The sequence below is a fragment of the Lithobates pipiens genome, unplaced genomic scaffold (genome assembly GCF_037356315.1).
Source record: "Lithobates pipiens isolate NorthernLeopardFrog02 unplaced genomic scaffold, aLitPip1_a1.2 Scaffold_28, whole genome shotgun sequence".
NCBI classification, from domain to species: domain Eukaryota; kingdom Metazoa; phylum Chordata; class Amphibia; order Anura; family Ranidae; genus Lithobates; species Lithobates pipiens.
In genome coordinates this window covers 64,203,807-64,229,625 of record NW_027507789.1, presented here as the reverse complement: position 1 = coordinate 64,229,625, position 25,819 = coordinate 64,203,807, and the positions used below count along the sequence as shown (strand labels likewise).

The 25,819-nt window shown below is 42.7% G+C and overlaps 1 protein-coding gene across 1 annotated transcript; it reads right to left on the bottom strand.

The window, feature by feature from the left end:
• Positions 1 to 8,881: 8,881 nt before the first annotated feature.
• Positions 8,882 to 24,742, bottom strand: JPT1 (Jupiter microtubule associated homolog 1). Its single transcript, XM_077459321.1, has 5 exons — positions 24,580 to 24,742; positions 17,677 to 17,828; positions 10,449 to 10,537; positions 9,269 to 9,287; positions 8,882 to 9,178 (listed from the first exon to the last, which is right to left on the bottom strand). Exons 1-5 carry the CDS (start codon positions 24,633 to 24,635, stop codon positions 9,057 to 9,059), a joined length of 438 nt encoding a protein of 145 aa, XP_077315447.1. The 5' UTR covers positions 24,636 to 24,742; the 3' UTR covers positions 8,882 to 9,056.
• Between the last annotated feature and the right edge of the window lie 1,077 nt (positions 24,743 to 25,819).

Here is a 25,819-nt window from a genome sequence, read left to right as displayed (position 1 = left end):
ATCTTCTAATGATAACCTCTGCTTGTGCGTCAAAATCCTCTCTTTTGGTGCAGTTTCTATATATTCTTAGGAGTTGCCCTTTGGGTATGTTGCCCATCCATCTTGGATGGTGGCAACTTGACGTAGGTATATACCCATTTCTGTCCGTAGCCTTAAAAAAGGTTTTTGTACCCAGTGATCCTTCTGACTTAAAAATTTGTAGATCTAAGTAGTCTATACCTTGTGTGTCGCATTTTTCTGTAAATGTGATACCATAAATATTAGAATTTATTTCTTCCAGGAAGGACCGTAGTTCGTCTTGGGAACCACCCCAGACTATTAAAATGTCATCTATATACCTTCTGTACATTTTTAAATTCTCTCTGGGGATTCCATAAATTTGCTCTTCCTCCCAGTGGTCCAGGAATAAATTTGCTACGCTGGGTGCGTATTTAGCCCCCATAGCAACTCCCTTGGTTTGAACATAATATTTGTCTTTGTACCAGAAGTGGTTATGTTTCATCGCCAGATCTAGTCCTTCAAGTACATAGTCTATTTGTTCTTGTTTTAAGTCCGATCTTCTGTGGAGGGCCCATTCTACCGCATTGAGGCCGTCCTTTTGTTTAATGTTGGTATATAGAGAATTGACATCAATGGTGACTAATAAGTCCTTTTCCTCAATCTTAATATTATCCAATTCCTTCAACAGTTGTCTGCTGTCTCTCAAATAGGATTTGCCTTTGGTTACCAGCGGTTGTAAAAAACCGTCCACATATGCTCCCAGTCTTGAAAAAAGGGAGTCGATCCCACTTACTATGGGTCTCCCCGGGGGTTGCGTTTGGCTCTTGTGGATTTTTGGGACATAGTAAATTACAGGAGTTTTTGGTGCTTTTGGGATTAAGTATTGGGCTTCTTTTTTGTTAAGAATCCCTTTATTTAGGCCTTTTTGGACATAGCTCTTCAGTTTGTTTTTATATGCCGTTTTTGGATTTTTCTTTAATTGTAGGTAAGTGTCCGGAATGCTTAAAAGATTGGCCATTTCCTGTTCGTAGTCTATTTTGTTGAGTATGACCAGTCCACCGCCCTTGTCCGCTGGTCTTATGACTATATCCTTCTTTTTTTCCAACTGTTTTATGGTCTTCCAGATGCCCTTCTTCTTGGAGGGTTTGATTGTTAATTCCCTAATATCTCTTTCAACTAATTTTTTAAAAACTTTGATTCCCTCGTTTTGCTGCTGGTTGGGGTTAAAAATCGAATTATTTCTCAGCTCAGAATGTTTAAAATTTGTTTTTTCTTTCTCTTTCCCTGAATTTGTGTTGTTGGCAAAAAACTTTTTAATATTTAATTTCCTAATGAATTTTTGTAAATCGATAAAGGTTTCAAATTTATCCAAATTCTTGTCCGGCGCATATTTTAAGCCTAGGTCAAGTACTTTGAGTTCCTCCTCGCTGAAGGTGGTCCCGCTTAGGTTGTATATACCTTCACCTAATATTCTCGCCTTCTTTTTCTTGAGGCCTCCTCTTTTGCCCCTCTTTCGTTTCCTTCTGCCCACCTTGGGGGTCTGTATTCCCTCCCCTGGTTCTCTCGGTAGTCCTGTTGTGCTGGATATTCTTCTCTCGTGTTTCCTGGGCCTGTCCACCTGGGGTTCCATCCTCCATTCCTCCTCGGAGGTCTCTGATATTGGTTTCTTGTTGGATATCGGAAAGGCCTCCAGCCGTCTCTTGATCCAAATGGGGGATTTCTCGGTGGTCTGTGTCCTTGCCCCCCGTGAAAAGGACCATTTTGATACCTGTTCTGAAAGGGGGTAGTTTGGGGGTGTCTTCTAAGGGGGGAGTACCTATTGTAATGTCTTGGAATATTATAAGGGTCCGGGTGTGGTTGTGGGACATGTCTAGGAGTATCCCATTCTCTTCTGTCCCGGTTTATATTATGGTTGGTTTCTGACCCTCGGTAATTGGGTGTATGAGGTTCTGTCAATCTAATTGCTCTGTTGGGTGTTTGGGTGGGTTGTTGCCATTCTACATCTTCTCCATTTCCTTGGTCTTCGTCTGGGTCATCACCCATGGAAATGTTGTTGTCCTCATCTGTATAAGTGGTGTCCATTTGCCACTTGTAAATTTGCTGATTTTTATAGTCCAATACATCCCTCCGGAATTTTTTCTGCTTTTTTTGTTGGACTTCTTTGTCATATTTCTTGATTGCTTCTTGCAGATTTTTTTCTTTCTCCTTATATTCAGTTGTCTCTTTATAAGGTGACAGTTGTTCTTTAATGTGTGAAATCTCTACTTCAATATTTTTAAGTTTGACTTGTCTTCTTAGTACAATCTTTTGTAATAGCAGAGTTTCACTTTCATTGAAAAATTTAAACCAGTCTTCCATTAAGTGTTTATCGTTAAGGGCATCATTGGGGGAAACGTCCCATCTTAGTCTCCTAGGAGTGATTTTTGCTGAGATATACATCTCCAAGATGGCTATGTCCCACCATACTCTTAGTTGCTTTTCTAAATTGTGTTTTAATTGTTTGAACAGACTGTCTAGATCCTGTTTATTGGCTACATGTTCTTGGTTAAAAATTTCCATAAGATTAATAGCTCTGCTATCAACGTATTTAAAAAGATCCATTGCTGCAACCTGTTATTGGGAGTCAAAAAGGCTCCAAATAAGAGTGAAAGAATAAAGGTAGTAGGTTGCGCTATGGAACTTATGTAGAAAATATGGGGTAAATAAAAAATAGGGGAAGGAAAAAATAGGTAAGAGCTTTAAAAATGTTTAAAAATGTACAGAAGGTATATAGATGACATTTTAATAGTCTGGGGTGGTTCCCAAGACGAACTACGGTCCTTCCTGGAAGAAATAAATTCTAATATTTATGGTATCACATTTACAGAAAAATGCGACACACAAGGTATAGACTACTTAGATCTACAAATTTTTAAGTCAGAAGGATCACTGGGTACAAAAACCTTTTTTAAGGCTACGGACAGAAATGGGTATATACCTACGTCAAGTTGCCACCATCCAAGATGGATGGGCAACATACCCAAAGGGCAACTCCTAAGAATATATAGAAACTGCACCAAAAGAGAGGATTTTGACGCACAAGCAGAGGTTATCATTAGAAGATTCATACAAAAAGGATATAAAGAACCCTACCTCAGAGCCCTCAAAGAAACTATAACGAAAACTGAGAGGAAAAAATTAATAGAGGACAAAACGACCGGCAGGAACAAGAAAAATATAGAAATGGCCTTCTTCACAGGTTTTAACAGACATCATAAACAAATAGAAAAGATCATAAAAAAACATTGGCCAATTCTAAAAACGGACGAAACGCTAAAGAAATTATTACCCAATAATCCTGCGTTTATTTATAAGAAGGCCCCTAATCTAAGAAATAAATTGGTTAAAAACACGATCGACCCCCCACGGCATATAACAATCAGTAAACATCTAAAAGGTTTTTTTAAGTGTGGACAATGTCTCCCATGTCGCAAAAGCAAAAAAACCCAAAGGAAAACCACTAAATTCATGTCAGTTACCAATGGAAGGACATTCCCCATAAAAGAATTGATCTCCTGTAAAAGCACGCATGTGACATACGTCATAGAATGTCCGTGCCGCAAACAATATGTAGGAAGAACAACACGGGAACTACATATAAAGAATTGGTGAACACATTAAAAACATTAGGAAGGGATATGACAAACACAGTGTCTCGCGGCATTTTAGGGATTTTCACAACCAAGATCCCAACCAAATGATTTTTTATGCCATTGACAAAGTGAAGGGACACTGGAGAGGTGAAGACATGACTAAGAAGATTTCACAGAATGAAACAAAGTGGATTTTTAATTTAGAAAGTTTACATCCAGCAGGAATGAATATAGACCTGGATTTGAATTGTTTTATAACCAATTTTTAATTTTTATTTTAATATAATAGTTTTATATAAAAAATATATTTTTTCCCACACTTCAATTTTTAATTTTTTAATTTTAAATTTTTCAATAATCTATCCAGAAGGAATGCAATCCTATCCACACGATTATCAAAGATAATATATTATTCAGTGCCGAATTCCTGATCGAATATAGTTCATAGCATCTGGGGTCGAATGTTGCCTACCAACTAATAATGTTAATATCGCACGAATACAATTTCACTTGTATTATCGTTGAAGAAATAAGTACAGATGTTTGTAGGTCGAATTTCGGGTCGAATGCAAACTACAGCACTGAGGGTCGAATGTTACCTATTCAACTAATGAACACTCCAACCCATTATTCCAAAAAGAAAAATAGTAATCAAGGAAGGGCACATTTAGCCTTGAAATATTCCTCTCTTTTGTATACATACATTCACGTAGCCGGGAAACCAAAACATCCTACATTAAGTTAATCTTATTAAAAATCATTCATTTCATCTCAATCCAATCCTACAACTTTAACTTTTTAATTTTTATATTTTATATTTTATTCTTATCTTCCACCCCATTCTTTCAGCTATTTTATCCATTACACACACATGGTTTTATTATACTTTCTCTTTCCCTCCGTATTACACAATTAAATCCAAATTCTATCCGCCCAAAGCCTCTATCGTTTTAGGATCGGTTAGTAATTCTTTTATAACACGGTTTGTCTATTGATAATGTCACTTATTTTTAAGTTTTTATCAGTAATTTTTATTTGTAACTTCATATTTACTATATTCATGTGTAATCTAAATTTGGTTTTAGTAAGCAGCATAATCACATACTAGCAAATTAGCAGACATACATAGCTCTGCATGAAAAACCTTCGGTGGGCTAAACGGCAGAACACTGCATAGGATGGTAATAGGAACACAATCACCACCGCGCTTCATTCGACATAAGGGCATTCCCACAATTAAAATGGCGGCGTTTGTCCGCGCATGCGCGATAGGTGCATTGTGTCCTATATAGAGCGTGAGGTGTGTAAAGATGGCCGCTCCGGATGACGTCCCAGTGACGAAACGCGTAGGGCGTGGCCTATCGAATACACACTTCCAATACAGACGGCGTGGAAGCCGAACGGAACGCTCCCAGCAGCTTCCATATCTTTCACATTGCATCTTTTATACTGCATCCATTTATGCCATTACTTCTACCAAAAGTGTGAGTAGTTTTAAGTATCTTCATAAATAAATTGATTTATACGGTATCACACTATGGATGGTCCTCTCTTTTAATATATATATACTGTGGCACACTCCACCTGGAAATAACGAGGGATCCTCAGCAGCCCAGTTGAAGCAAGCCAGAGAGCGACACAGTAGCTCATACTGTGGAGGCTGATCCACCCCGGATGGGGTTATTTTTCTGGTGAGAGTACAACCTAGAAGTGTCCACAATGCATGAAGAATAGTTTGGATCCATCACATCCCTTCCTTTACCCACGGGAAATCCCCCATTAATTGCACTGCACTAGAGACTTCTTGCTTTTTTACTTTTTTACCTTTTATATTTTTATATTTTTTGACTTTTTCTTCGTATACATTTTTACATTTTCTGGGACAAATATTTAATTTTTATTTTTTATTTTATTTTTATTTCCATTTTTATTTTATTTATATTTTTTGACAAACATTTTTTATTTTTTATTTTTTTTATTTTTATTTTTTCACTCCCAATATTTGGCATGTTTCACTTGATGTACTGATATTTATCACATATTTATTGTACATTTTATTACTGCATGCATAGACCTTATTGTCACATCTGTGCACTTTAAATCCAACAACTGGGTTATTTTTGTGGTTCATATTTTATATGTATAATTTTTATCCAATTTACCACTAATATATTAAGCAGCTCACATGTTTAAGGTATTTATATGTTCTAGAGTTTAAGAAGTGATCACTATTTCAGGTTCTCTATTGCACTCAAGCTAATCTTACATTTTATAGCCAGCACGCTGGCAAATATTCTATACACACACATTTTGAACTTTTTCGCTTATAGTTTATATACATTTTTATTTCAATACTAGAACTATTTATTGCACATTGGCACTTACACACCAGGTTGATGTAACACTTTTAATTTAGCACACTGTTAAGTTTTTGGCAACATATATTTTTATATATAGGTATAGCGCCAAATCTATTCATAGTACCCCCCAATCTAACATTCCCCACCCCACCAGGTGGATAGTAATAGAGGCAGCTCTTACCTATTTTTTCCTTCCCCTATTTTTTGTTTACCCCATATTTTCTACATAAGTTCCATAGCGCAACCTACTACCTTTATTCTTTTAGGACCAATCCCACACACACTGTCCCCATCTGCAGTATCCATTATCCAATTTCACATGAAAACACAGGACATACCGGGGCTTAGAAGCCTCATGTTTTAAACACATCTAACAGGCTGTATCCCACATATTTGCCAATTAAAAAAAAAAAAAATCTGGTTGAAGGTGCTGTCTATACAGGGTGTTACTGGGTTCACCGACTACAGTACTCTGTGGCATAAATTCAATGCATGCAGAACTAGGAAAGTTGCCATGGGTGGGGATGTGGAAACACTGATGCATCACTAATTTCAGGCAGGTTTTTCCAAAATGCAATGCTTTACTCTTGATTTAAGGGCCACTCCCCAATGCACTTTTACTACTTCCAGATGTGCCCTGGGAGGGGGCAGCATGTCATATCAGCTCTTTCCTCCACACCAGTGTTTTGGTATGTTCAATCTGTACAAGATAGAAAGTTGTTTATTTCTAATTGTTTTGGTGCCATCCAACCTAGAGGGTTACCCTTGTAATGCCCAAAAGAATGGGAGCAAGATGTGGGTCTAATGGACGATGCGCTCCCCAGTTCTAGTAACAGGCTGTATGGCTCTAATGTTTTTCCGCATGTTTGAGTGCCCACTTCACAGATTGTGGTATTCAGCACACAGCCAAAATGCAGAATTTCAGTGTCTGTTAGGTTTGCTAGTTAAAGTTTTAAAACTTTTTAAATTGACTGTCCGGTACATTTTTCTATTCATACTTCAACATGAAGGATGCCACTACCATATACTGAAAAACAGCCCCACACCATGATGTTCCCACCTCCAAACTTTACTGTTGGTATGGTTTTGGGTGATGTGCAGTGCCTTTAACCTCCAAACAGTGTGCATGAAAGAGTTCAATTCTTGTCTCATCTGAGAAGACTACCATTCTCCCAGTATTTCACAGGCTTGACTAAATGTTGTTCAGCAAACTAACATTTTTTCCCCCAGAGCATTGGGGTCATGCATAGCGAGTGTACACAAGTCTTTGAAACAATTGTACCTGCCAATTCCAGGTCGTTCTGAAGCTCGCCACAACCGATTGCTTTCCAATTGAGATTTTAGCTGGTGTCTTGGCTTTCCATGCTTTTGTACCTCACTTCATATGTTAAATACTTTTTCCCTGTGTCATTCCATTTTATTATACCACTTAATTTCTGAACTTGTTTTGGTTTCTTTGTATGGATTTTGTTACTGACAGTTACAATTTCATGTCTATAGCACCTTTAGAAATATTCTTACCTTGACAAAATGGTGACATGTTAAACGCTTTACCTACTGTATATACCTGCTAATAAAAAATGTATTTTAGCAGTTTATATTTACTAAAATTGTATTTCCATGTTGTGGGAGACCAGATAGGGAATGCAGAAAAGAAAAAAGCAACAAGCTGCTGGAGGTGTCTGCAGTCAAGTGGCAAGGTCCAGCACAAGGCTGGAGGGAAAAACCTTTTTTTTGGTAAGCAACCTGACCAGGGAATACAGGCACATCAGAACCTAGTCACCTGAGGGGACCCAGAGCTAAGGGAAATGTGTACTCAGCTGTAAACAAAACTGAGGAGGGACTCTCTGGTTGGCTCTGCCTTCAACAGGAAATGCAAATAAGTAGCTGTCCTACGGTTAATATTTTCCAGATATAATGAATTGTCTTAATATGCCAACATACCACTTAACAGGCAGTGACTTTATGGAGGCTACCCAGCCAAAGCAGATTTGTGAAAAATTTGTTTTAGTACACCCAGCATGCCATCAATACCATGGAGCTTTGAACCCCAAGGCAGGAAAGTACATCTCAATGATGGCCCTGCAGTTCCTTAGATTCATGGAGCCCAGTGAGTGGCACTGAAGTGTACAAGTGATGTGGGTAAAGCCACCCAAATTAAGAGTTCACAAATCAAGGTGACTGTAGATCAGGGGTAGAAAGCCTCTGCCCTCCACTCCTGTTTTGAAACTATGAGTCCCATGAGACATTACAAGACCCTGACAATCACAGGTATGACTAGCAGAGGCACGATGGGATTTGTAGTGTCACCACAGCTGGAGTGTCAAGGTTGCCTACACCTGCTATAGATTCATGGAGGAGCCCTGCAAGTAGCACTGTTGTGTACAAGAGATTTAGGTAACGAAATTCAGATACTCTACAGTCTCTTAAAGACCAAGCCAGCTTAAAAAAAAAAAAAAAACAAAAAAAAAAAAAAAAAAGAAACTCACACCTGATCTTTCAGGTAAGGACTGTCCTGCTGTAATTATGGCAGAGAGTTAGAACTAGACCCAAATTACTGTTGCTTGGTAAAAGTAATGCCAAATTGTTCAATTAGTTCACATTTAAAGCCTTGTGGACAGAGGCTTTAGTTGTCTGAAGAGCAGTGTGCAGCAAGCATACAAGACCAAGCAGACTGCAAACTTCATAGCTGGCAAGGCACCCTTCAGATTTAGTCCAGAGATCAGTTGACATGAGAGCTGGCTGTGGTCAAGATTAGGCTTGAGACCACTTCAACAGAACCAAATCCTGTTGACAACCACACCAACATTTGTTGGTGTGCAGATTAATGCTAGAAGACAGTGAGCAGATGCTGCATAATACCTACTGTACATCAAGTCACAACACGCATAACCATTAACATTGTTTATTATGTGAAACAAAAAAAAGTACAAACATGAGAATAGAAAACCATTCATGCCTTTTCCAGTAGATCCAAACACAAGGAGAGGGTTGAACAAAGTGCTTCAAACAAGAACACATGTACAGTCACGTGAAAGAAAAATTCCAAAGCCGTTTAGTTTCTTTAGCCCAGGACCAGACTGGACTTCCCTCCTGGAGGATTTCGCCTGCTGGCTACTGCTACAGGGGCAGCAGGTTGTATGCTTTCTCCATCAGCTTCAGATCCATCATTTCCAGGCTCTGTTTCTATGGAGAAAGAATTGTGGCAAAACAAGATACTGAATATGAAGATGCACTGAAAACAGCAGTAACTGCACAACACCATTTGCTACTCACCTGGTACTTCTGCTTCACCCTAAATGGAAAGAAATAGTCACATTAGAATGCTTTCGTTTTATGTGGTTATACAAGGTATTATAGTGGCTTTAAATTGAACCTGCACTTTGTTTAAAGTGAACCTGCAAATTGCATTGGGGGTTGCTACTCCTTACCATCCCACCAGGTAATGAGGCAGGTAGGTAGCCTAGCTGTTTTGCCCAATACGGAAGTTCAGTCAAGCACCAGCTATACTTAAATCTACTACTACCATTCTAAGCCTATTCTATCTACCCTAAAAAAATAAAGATCTGTATACTTACCTATACTGAGGGCACCCTAGTTAGGTCACATGACCTAGTCTCAGCTTTTGTGAGGAGATTGTCAACAAGGGTTGCACAGCCTGCATGCCGACATCACCCATAGGCTTACTATTGGGCATCTGCTGTCCCTCTACATTGCAGCCAGTGTTGGAACCCAATCACTTGACTGGACCAGAGCACCCTTAAAGTATCCAGATCTTTCCTTTACAGGGCAGATAGAATAGGCAGAGTATGCTTAGGATTGAATGACCTTCCACTTAACTGCAGAAACAGCCAGACAACCAACCTGGCAAGTCTATGCAACTTTGAATTCAAATCCTCTTTGCATATAAACTGTTCCCATATATGCACTCAAATGCTTTTGTTTAAAAGGTTCAAGCTTTTTTTAAAAGCTGAACCCCAGACAACCTGGCATTTACATATATAGTAACAAGGTTTCAGGAAGCTCATAATACTATGAGCAGTAAAGTTGCTGTGACTAAAGGGTAATGGAAGTGACACATACACCTGGAATGTAGTTTCCACATCAGCAATGCAGTGACATCACAAGAGTCACAATTCACTCAATTCATTAACTATTTTCCTCATTAGACATGCCATTATAATGAAGCTTCAGCCAAACGCCTAATAAAAGCCAGTGTAAGGACTGTGGCTGCCATTAAGCTGTGGAGACGTGTCAGAAGTGACAACTACCATACCAAATACTTTCTAACAGGTTGCAAAATATGTCTAGTAACAGAGCTCCAAGTTGTGGCTGAGCAAAAAAGACATCTGCCATCACCAGCTGAATCATTTGTAGCTGACCATTTTTTCTACACAAAGTAAAGCAGTAGGTAGGCATTGGCAGTCACTATTAGTTTAGAATTAGAGATACAAACCATGTGATCAGCAGCTTCTCCACATTCTTCCTGATTACATGTTTCCTGAGCATCTTCTGGGTTTCCACAAGCTGAACTATGTTGGCTATCTGCAAGATATTTACAGGGTTATTGGCAATGTAAACCAGGTAACACTTTTACAGCCTTTATAGAATCTTAACATGTTACTAAAGCCACAACCGTAAAAATCAGTCCATTTGCAGTAAAGCAAGTTGTTACACACTGGAACCTAAGGGGTTAATCCTCTGCATTGTGTAGAAAGACAGTTTGATCTTGTCTTCTGCTTCCTCCATCCACTGTCTCCAAACAATATCCTAACAGGCTAGGGGACAAGCTGCACATGTGGTTTGTATTGCTATAGTTTTTTGCTCTTGGAAGAGTGCATGTGATAAGTACAGGTCCAATCAGCACTGCCCAGGGGGTCTGGGGTCCTGCAGCCTTATAGGACAGTGAGCAGAATGAAAACTACAAGCTTTAACCAGACACGATAGAATTCACAAGAGATAAACTGCTTACATTTCTTTCCAGCAGTATATTTACAAACAATGAACCCTGTGTTCAGTAACAAAGGTTTTTTACCTCATGATTGGTAGGGTGACTCTGCAAAGGGCATTCCCTCACACCCCTGTATTCCCTTTATCTTGTCCTGCATGGGCAAGATCAGGCCTTACAATGACCCATTTCACTTGCATGGACAGCTCATTTGAATGCATGATACAGGTTCACAGCAATAGATTCCAAATACCACACTTTTGGTTTTTCATTGTAGCAGGTAAAAGCTCTGGAGTTGCTTCTGAGTAGCCCACATCTGGCCATGAAACAGCTTTTGTTTGAGTCAACTGTTTAACCACTTTCAGACCGGACCAATTTGCTGGTCAAAGACCAGACCACTTTTTGCGATTCGGCACTGCGTCGCTTTAACTGACAATTGCGCGGTCGTGCGACGTGGCTCTCAAACAAAATGGACGTCCTTTTTTTCCCACAAATAGAGCTTTCTTTTGGTGGTATTTGATCACCCCTGAGGTTTTTATTTTTTGCGCTATAAACAAAAATAGAGCGACAATTTTGAAAAAAACGCATTATTTTTTACTTTGTTATAATATCCCCCAAAATATATAAAAAAACATTTTTTTCCCTCAATTTAGGCCGATACGTATTCTACATATTTTTGGTAAAAAAAAAAAATCGCAATAAGCGATTATTGATTGGTTTGCGCAAAAGTTATAGCGTTTACAAAATAGGGATAGTTTTATAGCATTTTTATTAATAATTTTTTATTATTTTTTTTTACTAGTAATGGTGGCGATCTGCGATTTTTATTGTGACTGCGACATTGTCGGGGACCCATCGGACATTTGACACATTTTTGGGACCATTGTCATTTATACAGTAATCACTGCTATATAAATGCAGTGATTCCTGTGTAAATGACACTGGCAGTGAAAGGGTTAACCTGTGGGTGGCAGTGTAGGGGTTAAGTGTTCCTAGGGGTGTGTTACTAACTGTGGGGGGGGGGTTGGGCTTTCATTTAGTGTACACTGATCTCTGCTCCAATCACATGGAGCAGAGATCAGCGTCACTAGTTGCTAGGCAGAATGGGAAAATGTTGTTTATACAGCATTTCCTCCATTCAGGCGCTCCGTGAGACGATCGCGGGGATGCCCGCGGCGATCGAGTCCGCGGGTCCCGCGACCGGACTCACGGGGGTCCCGACCAGCGCGGGAGCGCGCCGCTGGCGCGCTCCCGATGGCACGGCGGCAACGAATATTGGACGTACCTGTACGCCAATATGCCTGCCCGTGCCATTCTGTCGACGTACATCGTCGTGCGCTGGACGGGAAGTGGTTAATTACTTTTGCTCCCAAAAACAAAAACTGCAGCAGCCTCCCAAGTACCCAACACCCCCCCCCCCCCCAATCCGAGCCCCTTCTCTGCCCAGCATGGTCCACAATCCCCTCAGCCAGCCAAGACACTGATTGGCTGAGAGCAGTGGCTCCACTGACTGACAGCTGCGGGAGCCAGTCAGGGGAGAGGGGGCAGGGCCAGGTTGGGGCTCCATGTCTGAATGTATACACAGCTCTGACAGGGTTTGGGTGCCCCTTTAGAAAGCTGCTGGCTGAGGGGCATTTAGAGGGAGGGACCAGGAGTAGCACAGAGGGACCCAGGGTGCTCAATGCAAAGCCAACTACACAGAGGCAGCAAGTATAACTTGAAGTGATTGTGAAGGCTTGTTTGTGTCAAGAGCTGCAATTCCTAAACCCTTCTGATGATTTGGATGTACATACCCTCAAATTAAGGCTGCATTCACACCTGAGCGTAGCGTTTTCAAGCAGAAAATAGCGTGATTTTGTGCAGGGTAAAAAGGTCACCAATGTTAAAAGAAGAAAAATGCCCAAATCTGCCCGAGTCGAGCGACAAAAAAGGGTCCGGAACTTGTTTGAGCTTCAGGCGACATGGAGTGGCGATGTGAACCATCTCCATTGAGAATAGATTTTTCCCCCTCTAGTTTTGTAGCTTCAGGCTTCAAGCTACAAAATGCTCAGGTGTGAATGGAGTCTCGGAGTGTGCACTTTCAGCCCATATCAATTATATAACTATAGATTGAATATGTTTTGGTAAATACTGCAAATAAAATTTGAGCCCTTGTCCAAATATATGTACCCAACTGTACAGGTTTGATTGTTATGCTTTACCCACTACCCAATCAGCTCCAAGGACTTGTGATCTGATTCTTAAACTTGCCTGATTGCTGCCATCCACCATGCAGAAAAGGAGCACACTGTCTGGAATTCCATACCACAGCAAATATAAAGCCAATATGGCCCATTGTGGGCACTTTATGTGCATGATTTAATAAGATGCTGGCCTTGAACTATTGTGGGCTCCTTGAGGGTAGGGATCAATGTGAGTGTGCAATGTACAGGGATAGGGACAATTGTAGACACTGAGGTTGAACGGGATGGAGTGGTGTCTATTCAACCTTAGCAACCATGTTAAACTATGCAGCACAAAATAGGAGTACTTCACTTAAAGTGGAAACTTCCATTGATTGTATCTATTAGGTACTGTAAATCTCATAAACATGCACAGTTTAGGAGTTTTACTGCATATGCCATCGGTGCATGCACTCCGAATGGCCACCCATGTAGTTTCTTCAGAGTCCTGTGCACATAAGTAAAGTCACGTGGCTCCTGCCAGTCACACAGCCGAAGTCTGGACCCAGAAGGAAGATGGGCAAAGCCAGATGCAGCCCCCAGCAGTGACAACGAGGGCTTTGTTTGCAGGAAACTTTAAAATAATGTGCTAGTATTTGATGCATACTAGCACATTATGCTTTTATTTTGCAGGTCAGGGAATAGGCAGTGCTTTACTTTTTTTTTTTTACACAAGAACAGCCAAAGCTTGTTTGGCTGCATTTCTCCTATGGATCAGTTCATGTTGCACTCCTTTGACCTGTTTTCAGAGAGCAGGCTGAAGTCCACTCTGCTGGAGTCCCTGAAGTCAGTCTGGACTGACACCCAGCACAGCAAGCCTGAGAGACCGAGCTGGCCACTATCACAGCTCAGCACTCAATGAGCAAGGAGGGGCAGAGCAGAGAACCATGACTGACAGTCTGCAGTGCTCTGAGGGAGCTGTCAGTACCAAGAAATCAGCAATGTTCAGTTGCTCGGTTCCCAGTGCAGCTGACATATGCAGCATCTGACCCATCCTGCATCCACCTAGGCAAGTAAAAAAAAAAAAAAAAAAAAAAAAAAAAAAAAAAAAAAAGCTAAAGCAAGGATCTGAAGACTAAAAACCCTTACAGAAGGTTTGGATTTTTAAATTTGTCAGGGATTATAAAGTTACAAAGCTTAACAAGGCCCTGAACAGCAACCAGTGAACCCTGAGGCCTCTAAGCTCTGCAGAGGTTTGGGGAACACAGCAGAGCACCAAGTCTACTGAAGCAAATAGAAGGTACCCAAGAGCAAAGAACTAATCTGGTACCAAGAGTAAAAAGGTTAGAGGTACTTCCTGGGTCCAAATTAAAGCAGACGCTCAAGTCTAAATTAGTGCCAAAGTTTCAATAGTGAAAATAAAAATTCCCATAAATTTCTGGTTACATTGTCTGGAGTGTCCAAATGCATCTCAATAGATGTCATACCGGCTTTCAAGATGCTAAACTACCCGTTAGCATGACCCACTTTGCGCCACTTGCAGTTCACCAACTCTGCATGAGCCCTGAGGAAGTTGCATGATACAACATATCGTGAGGAGCCAGGTGACATCACTTCCCCATCACAGCTGGAAATAACTTGCATACACTGACTTCCATTTGCCTTTATGCAAATTACCATTTTTTGCATGAAGTTACTAAATTTAGATTGTATATGGTCAATGCAGATTGGAGGGTGTAGCAAACCATTGGGAGGAAGCAATCATCAAAGTGCTGCTAGACCTGGGCAACAGAAAGAATGTATGGCAACCTGATGTAATGGATCAACAAGGCACTGTTGACCTGCTTAGTTTTCTGAGGTGAGCTGCGCATGGTTTATGGGAGTGCGATCACATCTACACAAGGAATTGGATTTTCTGCACTGCAGTCACTAACCAATACTCACCTTTATATTATGGACCTTTAACTGGGATTGGAAGCACATTAATGAACTTTAATTGTGGTTCACTTAATACCCATTTCCGTGAATAGTTTTTTGCACTGGTGATTTAAGTGCATTACCCAGGAGGAACTATTGCACTTATGCCCTATGCTTGATTTCACTCATTTAGTTGATGTGCATCAAGTTATGGGAATTTTAGATATTTGAGGAGTAAAGTGGATATACGAGAGACTATAGAATATCTACATCTTCTGTTGATGCTTACTTAAAGGGCAGTGGCACACTTGTGTATTAACTGAATTAGGCATTTGGCTATCCCAGCCAAAAGGTACAATCTCATACCAAGTACAGCAAAATGCAAGTGGAGTAGAGAAAGGCACTGAAGTTGCCCCAAGCTATGGTTTTAAAAGCCAAACCTTGCGTTTTACTTCTGCTAAATTCTGAACATGACAGCTTCCTTTGCATGAATTCTATGCAGCTCCCCAAGTCTTCTCCCCCCAATATTTACCTGAGCCTGATCTCAATTCAGTGATGGGCACCCCTTCCTGATCGGCTCAGACAGCAGCAGGAACCATTGGATCCCACTGCTGTCAATCAGCCAGGAGGGAGTCTTATGGAAAGCACACACATGCACAAGTGCCCCCACAGCAAGCAGCTTGCTACGGGGCACTCAGGAAGGGTAGGTGCAGCTCTGCAAAACCACCAATGCATAGTGTAGCCAAGTAGGATGTTTGAAAATGCATAAGTACTGATCATGTGGCCCTCAGTTGGAGAGCAACAGCTTCAAGACCAATGAGTATGAAGTAAAGTCTGTACCCTCTGAAAAAGATTCAGGTTTTATAAGCTAAACTCTGCTTAAAGTGATTGTAAATAACCTTGTAAGACAGTTTAAAAGAAAGGCAAAATGTTTAGCGCTAAAAAGTCAGCATCGATGGAGACCAGATGAATCATGAGTGAATGATGCGCCGCCTTAGCTCCTCTCCTTGCCAGTGGTGTGCTTTAACACCTCTTGCCCATGTCAGTAAAGGTGTGTAGCTGGCTGTCCCATCAGGCTCCTCCAGAACACATCTCATGGTGTGTGTGGAGGAGGACACTGCTTTCCACCTCTGGCTTTTGTGTGTTTAGCCAGAGTAAAGGTGGCAGGGAAGCTGGCAGCGACATATGCAGAGGCAGAGTTGCCAAGTAGCCCAAGCTCCAAGAAGAAAGGTGGCAATGTCCATCATTGGAGCATGCCACAGCCTGGCTCAGTCCCAGTCTTACTCTGCAGTGATAGCTCTCAGCACTCCATGTATCAGCATGACCACAATCATGTACTCTGCCCCAGTCAGTAATTTAATGGGCCTGTTCACCTCAGAAAGACCAGGCTTTTGCTGGGCTGGATCTCATGAGAGACTGCACTTTACACCAGATCTCCCCATGTCTACACAAGACACTGACAGCCAGGTGGAGGTGTGATTGTGTGCTTATGGGGCCTGCAGGAGGTACAGTGAGGAAAAAGTATGTGATCCCTGCTGATTTTTGTATGTTCACTAACAAATGATCAGTCTAATTTTAATGGTATGTTTATTTCAACAGTGAGAACAAAAAAGTCCTGAAAAATGCATTTTAAAAAGTTATAATTTGATTTACATTTTAATGGGTGAAATAAGCAATTGACCCCTTTGCAAAACATGACCTAGTACTTTGCAGCAAAAACCCTTGTTTGCAATCAGAGGTCAGAAGTTTCTTGTAGTTGGCCACCAGGTTTGCACCAACTCAGGAGGCATTTGTCCCACTTTTTGCAGATACTCAGTTAAGGTTTTGAGGCTGACATTTGGCAATGCCAACCTCCAGCTCCTGTCATTTTCCCAAAAATTCTCAGGACAGCACCTGAGAGATCATGGCTCCTCCTACAACAGGAAATACCTCATTCAAAGCTTTGATAGGCAACCTCCATTCAGCTACCCTCAGTTTGTGTTTCCTCCAGCCAGTAGGAACATCTACATGGGAGCCAGGATCTCAGGACTATCCTGGGAGACAAGAGGTTCTCACCTGAAAATCTTTTCTGCCAGACTGATCCTCTTATTTGCCCCTAGCTGGATGGTTCCCATGAGCTCTTGCCCCCTTCCATGCTCAGGGAGAGCCACCTTGTTTTTGGCAGATGGGCAGTGTGCAGAGGCCTCCCCTCCAGAAGAGGAATGTTAGGCAGATTTACAAAGTGTCCCTGGCAGAGGTGGGGGTTGCCTTAAAATAATCCACACCACCTTGGGAATAGAGAGGAAGCTCTTCCTGCACAGCCATATGTATGCAGGTCTAGGGGACTCCTAAAGACAAGCGACCACATTTCCTTTGTTCTCAGCTACATAGGAGCTGGTGGGAGAAGCAACAGCACATTGAGCCTCCCAGTAAGTAGCTGAGCAGCAGGGGCATGTCAGGAAAAGTCACAATTAGAGCATGCCGAGTTCCCAGCACAGCTAGAGAACTGACTACAGTGCCCTCTTCTGCTTAGTGTACTCAGTTTTTAAATAGGAAAGCAGAGGGACCGACAGGAACACCAGTGATTTCCCAGAGAAAAACAAACAGGATACTTTCTCCTACTCAGTACAGCAGGCACATATGAGGAATACAAAATGTTGGGGTAAAACAAAGTTTACCTTTTTCTGAAGCATGGGATGCAGGAGTCGGTTCATCATCTGGTATGCCAAATATGTTGGAAGCCATCTTATGCTTTCTAACAGGCTGTTGCTTCTGTGGATCACCAACACCAAAAGCAAAGTTGGACCCACCACCTGGAGGTCTCAGGATTCTAGAATAAAAAAGAAAAAAAGGTTACTGTAATGTTGATTCCATAAGCCCCTGGTGCCCAACCTGGAGCCCTCAGGTAATATTGATATCTACTAGCCTCATGCAACATGTCCCCAGTTTGATGGTCTTCATCATATCCCCAGCCAAATATTTTGCCTGTCCACCAGCTAATCCCAGCTTGATCTGCAGTTTTACAGTCCTCTTGCATCAAATATACTGAACATTATGTGCAGCCCTTGTGGTGTCAGGAGTCACATTTGAGACATTTAGCTATAAATTGACAAACACTGCCATAAGCCATGGTTGAAGGCAAAAAGGTTAACCATTTACCTTTAGACTCCATTCTGCAAATAGCAGGTGCCTGGCTGTTCTTACTGACCATCTAGCTTCAATACATTGAAGTCATTCAGGACAAGTTTGCAGATAAGGACCTACCCAACAGCTGATTGCTGGCTGCAGCCATAATCCTAGTACCACTTGCTCTCCAGGACTTTATATACTGAATATATGCTGGACAGCAAGTGGTTAAGGCAAAATTGAACTAAAAACTGACAGGTATGATTTGTATGACCAAAAAGTATTTGGGTCTCAAGTCTTAAATGCCTCTGCTTGTTAGCTTTAATGTAGGCTGAGCAGCACAGATTCATGTACATCATAACTACGGATATGCAACTCCCATGTGCATGCGGGACAGTGACTTTGCAGCCCAGCCAAAGAAATGAAGAGTGAACCCAGGAGAAGATTGCAGTAGAACCCAGGAGAAGATTGCAGTAGAACCAAGGCAGATTTTTTTCCTCATCTGGGATAGAGCAAGGGAGGGTTATACCCCAGTAAGATTTTTCACTATTTGTCCCATATCCCTGCAAACTAGAGGAATTTCTTGGGGACCCCCAGCTCACCAGAACTAGTGTTCCCTTAGCAAGATTTCCTCCTCCATTACATTTCTGGGGACACTTCAAAATTTGCTTTTGACGTAAAGACAAAGGGCGCATCTCCTAAACATGGCACAGAATAAAAACCTGACAAATATTCTAATCCCTCCACTCAAAAGTTTTGCAATCGTTTCACTTAAAGCAGTTGTAAACCCAGCTTGGTATTTTTACCTACAGGTAAGCCTTTAATAAGACTTACCTGTAGGTAAAAGGTTTCATAAACATGCACCATTATTCACCCTGGATGCAGCCAGAGAGATCACTGGCGCATGCAATCTGAAGGTCCAGCATACCTTGCCAGAACTTGAGCTTTGTGCTGGAACCAAGGGCACATGTGCAGGGAGACTTCATCACGGCTCTGGCCAATCAGTGCTAGAGCTTGCCAACCCAGAAGACAGGTGGAACATTTCAGTCCTCAGCAGTGACCTCAAAGTGCTGGAGAGCTTTGTTCCAGGGTGAGCATTTCATAATGTGCTAGTATGTGATGCATACTAGCACATTGCCTTTCAGGTTTTTTGAACATCCGTGGTTTACAACCACTTTAAGAAAAGATAAAGTGGATGTAAAACCCACTCATTTCTAAATTACTGCAATATTGGTTATCTAGAAGGCTATACATGCCTCCTGCATGTATACTTCTCTATCAAACATCTCCCCTCTGTCTGCTATGGGACCCAAAACTGCAGATCATGGATGGATCCGTTTTCCAGGGCTCAGTGGGTGGAGTTGTGATGTCAGTAGACTCCCCTTATCAATATGCATTTTCTCCTGTGTATTTCTTACACTGAACTTCTGCTATGATCACTAACATCCAGTCAAAACCCAGAAAAGTCCCCACATGACTTCAGCATGCCAAATCATGCTGAGGTGTGGAACAGCCAATCCTTGCAGAGCTGCTGAAGAAGATAGTGGGGTGGGAATTAATGCACAAGATATGTAAATCACCTGTCAAACACAGCAAGGGGGAAGAACAGAAAAGTTTTCACAGCTTGTTTTATTTCACTGAAATTAGATATATGAGGATTGCTCAGAGCTAGATTAACTGTGCCAAGACTGGGCACAGCTGATCTGAAATTCCATGCTTTATTTTGTGCCAGACAAAAAAAAAAAAAATTGGGGTTTACATCCACTAAGACAATTTCTGACTATACTTCTATGGATCACAGAACTGCAGCAGGGTGATGTCACTCAGCCAGTCCAGGTTTGGGGAAGATTACAGCTTCACAGACCCAGAAACCTGCAATGGCAGCTGGCTCAGCATGCCACTGAATGCCTTAACCAGTCCTCCTGCCCCCTCCACAGCCCAGTACTCCACCGAGTGCTGGGGAAGCAGCGAGCCACTAAGTCACAGTCCTGCTCAGAGCAGAGGAGGAGAGCTGAGTGATCAGCAGGGTTTAACTGCTCAGTTCTTGGGGTAGAAGCAGCAGGGGACAGCTGCACCTGGGATTGGTGCTGCAGCCATCTAGGCAAATATATTTTTTTCTGCATTCCTGAACCTGTCAAGTGCCAGTGACTAGTGGGAACACTTGCAGTGCAGGGGGGGGGGGGGGGGGGGGGGAGATCAGGCAAGTCTAACAAAACTTGCTAACTGGGACATTATGGGCCGACACCATCTAGGAACAGTTTTTTTTTTAAATTAAGTCATTCTGCTTTATTTACAGCTGGGTTGTCCAGCAAAATAAAATCCCTGACAAAGCAATTCTAGTTTTTGCACAGCAGTCATTTATAAGGGCTTGTTTACAACACTCCAGGGACCTGTGTTTTCTTACACTAGAAAAAAAATCTCTGCAAGAAAACACCATTGTTTATGTGCTCCAGACACTCAAATGCTGATCTCATGTGCATTGCAGAGCCCCGTTCACACTTGTATTATTTCTCCTGTGTGCCAGCACACTGCAATGCATGACAGTGGAAATCACATTCCCCATGTGATATTTGGACCGGTGCTCCCAGACCCCATTAAAGTCTCGGGCAGTGGATTTTTGGCACCCATCAACCTCAGTTTTATTTATAAACACATGTACATGAATTTTTGGTGCTTTAAAGTGTAAGTGATCCTAAAGCTTTGGGATGTTTTTTTTTTTAAACAGGCATGTTACTACTTACCAGCTCTGTGCAATATTTTAAGCACAGAGCAGCCTGATCCTCTTCAGTTCCCCGGCCAGTGTTCCCAACTCCTCCCCCTCAAGCAGTCACCCCCCCCCCCCCAAAAAGCAGTTTCCCTGGGGGTATGGCTGCGTGCTTGTTCTGAACCAATGCTCTAGGCATCCCTAAGAGCCAAAGCTAAGCCATGCCCCCACTCTCATTGGCTCACTGGCCGTGATTGACAGCAATGGTCTGCCATTGACTGTTTCAGCCAATGAGGGAGAGTCCCCATACAGCCAATGCCATCATTAACATTTCTGGACCAGGGGGCTCAGGTAAGGATTGGGGGAGCCCACTGCACAAAGTTTTACCTTTATCCAAAATCTTGAATCCAAAATTGTATTGCAGCTTACTAGTCCTTGAATGGGATGGGCTGCATTAGTTTTTAAGCTCCCCTTAAAAAAAAAAAAAAAAAAAAAAAGCAGTATGGTCAAAGCTTTTGGCCACACTTGTGGCTCACAGGAGTGCAATCCTGTGACCGACAACGTCAAGATCCACTGCCAGCCGCTCCTGCACCCTCCACAGCCTGGCACTCCATTGATGCCCAGAAATAGTGCTGACAGTCACCTCTCTACTTTGTGAGGACCAATCAGTAGCCTAGTGATTGCTCAGTTAAAGAGGAAGTAAACCCTTCCAAACAACTTGGACCTATAGGTAAGCCTAGATTAAGGCTTACCTATAGGTCCAAGCAATATCTCCTAAACCTATATGGTTTAGGAGATATTTGCCCGAAAATGGGCACCGCTGTCCACCACAGCGGCGCGCATGCGCACTAAATGCGGCAAATCCAAGAATGGATTTGCCAAATTTGTCGACTCCCGTGCGCATGCGCGGGAGTGACGTCATCGCGGCCTCGCCGTATGACAGCGGCGGAGCTGCGAGGCGCGACTCCCGTGCGCATGCGCGGGAGTGACGTCATCGCGGCTTCGCCGCTGTCATTGGTCGGAGCTGCGAGACGCCACCAGCAAGATGGACGCGGCGGACTACAGGGATCAGCGGCGACTTCGCTGGCTCCTGTGTCAGGTAAGTGACACATAATGAGCTACTATGCGATGCATAGTAGTCCATTATGCTTTACCTTTGCAGGGAAAAAAAGAGGAAGTAAACCCATCAGGGTTTACTTCCTCTTTAAGAGCCAGTACTGAGAGCTGCAATAGACCTGCTGCATCCACAGGCGAGCATGTATGGGTTTGTAATGCTGCACTGTCATTTTCACCTGGTGATCCAGCCATTTAAAGTATGTGAACCCTCACCTTTTAAGAACACCACATTCAGTGTAAAATAGAAATGAAAGCCAAGCATTTATACGCATTATAATTACCTCCCCCCCCCCCCCCCCCCCACAAGTGATCGTTTAACTGCTATTCTCAGTTGCATAAGGATTTTAGAACTGGGAAGGAGAAGCTGTAGCACACTGGTCATGCCAATAAATGGCAGATCAGGCAGGGGGTGACAGCACCAGTCTAATCACTGGAGAGCAGATTATGTTATCAGCACAACCAGAAACTGACCACACTGCTCTCGTGTAGTTTGTTTTTATTAGGAAAGCAGAAAAACTGTCTGGAATACAATGCAATGAACAAGGACAGCAGCTGCACCTTTCTGCTGAGCAGCAGGAGGAACTGACGCTACAATTTGCACCAGGCCTAATTGCCAGTGTGAATATAGCCTGTGCTGTGTGGCAACATGGGAGTTGTGGGTGGGGTACAGCCATGCAGCATTTACTGGCGCCGCTATTGCAAATATGGCAGCCCCAGCATCCCTTCAGATGTGCATTTGCCTGACTTATCAATGTAGGCTGTCACGACTGCCATCTTTGCACAGCATCTTTAACATCCATACAAATGTGTGTGGCCTTGGCACAGCATCCTTCCAGAAAAACCAAAGCAGCATGCCAAATTCCCTTGGGGGCACATACTGCCTGCAGGTTGGAAACCCCTGCTTTAGGAAATCTCTGAAAACGCATCTCAGGGAAGGCTATCCTGCCTCCACCTAACAAATAAACTTTAATCTCCCTCAGCTAACCCCCCACAGCCATTACTAGCATTGCACCAATACTAAAACTGGGTAGTTTGAGCAGCCCTGCAGGTTGCATGAAAAAAAAAAAAAAAACTGACAGCTCTGGTCGGAGTAGCTGTACCAACCATGAGAGGTTAAGTCAACGATCTCCCCCACTGAGTAGTTGCTTTCTAACAGGGGGTGCCACCCCTGCCAGAACACTGATAAGCACTCTGCCAGTGGCTGAGCCCTGACCAGGAGTTGGTGGACTGCTGGTTTTCCAGCATGAGCATCTACAAGAAGCTCGCCGAACGGCTTCGGTTGGACAGACCGACATGTGCCAAAGTGGATGTTTAACCACCCACTGTCTCCTGACATTTGACCCGTGAGTATGGGGCTTAAACATTTACACAAAGTCCTTGTACTTATCCAAATGCTCTAATAAAACCTAGCCCCAGTTCACATATATGCAAATTGGATAAGTTTTGAACAGCATCTGATTTGCATTACATATGAAGCAAAAGGCTAGTCTATGTAGCCAGCCACAGAGCGATTTCAAAAAGAGCCAAGTACAATTTTCAGCCCGGGTGCGACATCAGCAGCAGCTGGGGTTTTTGTTGGGCGGAGGTGGCAAACAATGCAACCCCCCCCACCCCAGGTTGGTCCAATTGCACACTCCCTCATGGTGCAGGCAGCACTTCCCAACGGGCGGCGGCTTCTCCTGCATCTCCTCCTAGGCCAATAGGATTGCTTCTTTTGGCCAGTCAGGAAACAGGTCTCAAGACCCCCTTCCTGATTGGCTGCGAGGAGAATCATTGTGAAAATAGTGACTAGTCGCTATTGTCACAACTGGGAAGGCTCAAGGCCACCTTTTTTATGCCAAAAGCTCAGGCTCCAATCACATGCTTCAAAACAAAAAAAAAAAATTGGAATCCATTCATATCGTGTCCCACAAGTAGATTGGGGGCCAGGCAGATGAATAAGGGGGCAGCACCCCTGATCGAGTGGCCACCATTGTGAGATTTGCAGTGTCACACCGGAGGGGCTGGAAATTGTGCTGCACACCAGCCCTGAATCATTTGACATTAACAATGGGTGTCGGTAGTTGGCAGCAGGTACTTGAGGAATGGTATTGGTACTCATACTTCATCTTACAAAAATTGGCATCAGCACATCCCTAGTCATTACCTTTAGTACCACTTGCCCCACCCTATTAGATTGCAAGCTTCTATGAGCAGGGCCCACTTGTATATTATAAAGCCCAGCACAATCTGTTGGCACTAAATATTATAAGATATATGCCAAGATATGGAATTGGAGACAATCATGCCAACTGATGCCCATGATTCCTAATCAGTATGAGGATTACAGGTGTGAGGCGACAGCAGAAATGGAGGAGATGTGAGGAGCGAGCCGTGTGTCGCACAGCCCGGCCTCCTTCCTTTGTTATGTGCCTCACCCAGGAGGGCGGACATCCCCGGGGAGAGGAAGACAATGGCTGAGCCCCGCACTCCTCTCACTGGGGTGAGCTCACGAGCAGCATCTGTGACTAGAGAGAGGACCGCACGCCTCATACATCCTCCATCCACCTTCCCTCACACAGCGCACGGTCCTTCCGCCTCAACACCCGGACACAACCCACCCTCACATCCCCCCGCCGTGTCTGACAGGCCTCACCTAGAACTGCTGCGGCCCTCGGGGTCCAGTCCTTGGAACGTAGCTGTGGTAGACATGTCTTCTTTTTCTATTTTTTGGCAGCGACTATCCGCTTGTGAAGGCAGCTGCGCAATTTATATACCGAGGCACGCCCCTGGTGAGTAGTGATTGGCTGCTTCGAACCGTTACGGAGTCTGTCATTGGAAGGTGCCGATGACCGGGCTCCGTGGTTGGTCGTTCGTCCTGTCTGTCTGGAATCTCTTTTTTTTATTTTTTTAGACGATGCTCTCGCATGTGGCGTTAAGGAATGTCCCGCCTTAATTGAAATAAAACAGCCAATGGGAAAAGAGGATCGGAAATGCCGGTCTGCGTTCTGTGTGTTCATTGGCTGTTCGGCTTGTCCATTTCAGTTTCTCTTTGTGGTAGACTGCCGCTGCCTTGGGCTGTGTGACTGTGAGGTCATGGCTGGGAGAGTCATGCTGCAGGAAGGATGAACATTGGGATGCTTGGGTGGGGTGTGTGTGGAGGAATAAGAGCTGACATCATGTCACTTACTAATGGCCACCACAACGTACTTCACAATTAGACACGAATTGGGGAATGTTTTATACAGACAGGAGAGCAAGGCTACAATCATACATGTGTGTGCTAAAAAATATAGCTGTGTGTGTGTGTATATGTATATATATGTATATGTATATATATATATATATATGTATGTATGTATATAGATCTATTTATATATGTATATATATATATATATATATATATATATATATATATATATGTAGATCTATATGTATATAGATATATGTAGATCTATATGTGTATATATATGTATATATAAATATAGATATACACACACACACCAGCCACTTTATTAGGTACACCTGTTCAGTTGCTTGGTAACACAAATTGCTAATCGGCCAATCACATGGCAACAACTCAATGCATTTAGGCATCTAGACGTGGTGAAGATGACTTGCTGTAGTTCAAACTGAGCATCAGAATAGGGAATAAAGGAAGATTGAAGTGATTTACGTGACATGGTTGTTGGTGGTCTGAGTATTTAAAAAACTATAATCTGCTGGGATTTTTACACACAACCATCTCTCCGGTTTACAGAGAATGGTCTGAAAAAGAGAAACTATCCAGTGAGCCTCAGTTGTGTGGAGGAAAATGCCTTATTGATGTCAGACTAGAATGAGCAGACTGGTTTTAGATGATAAAAAGGCAACAATAACTCAAATAACCACCCGTT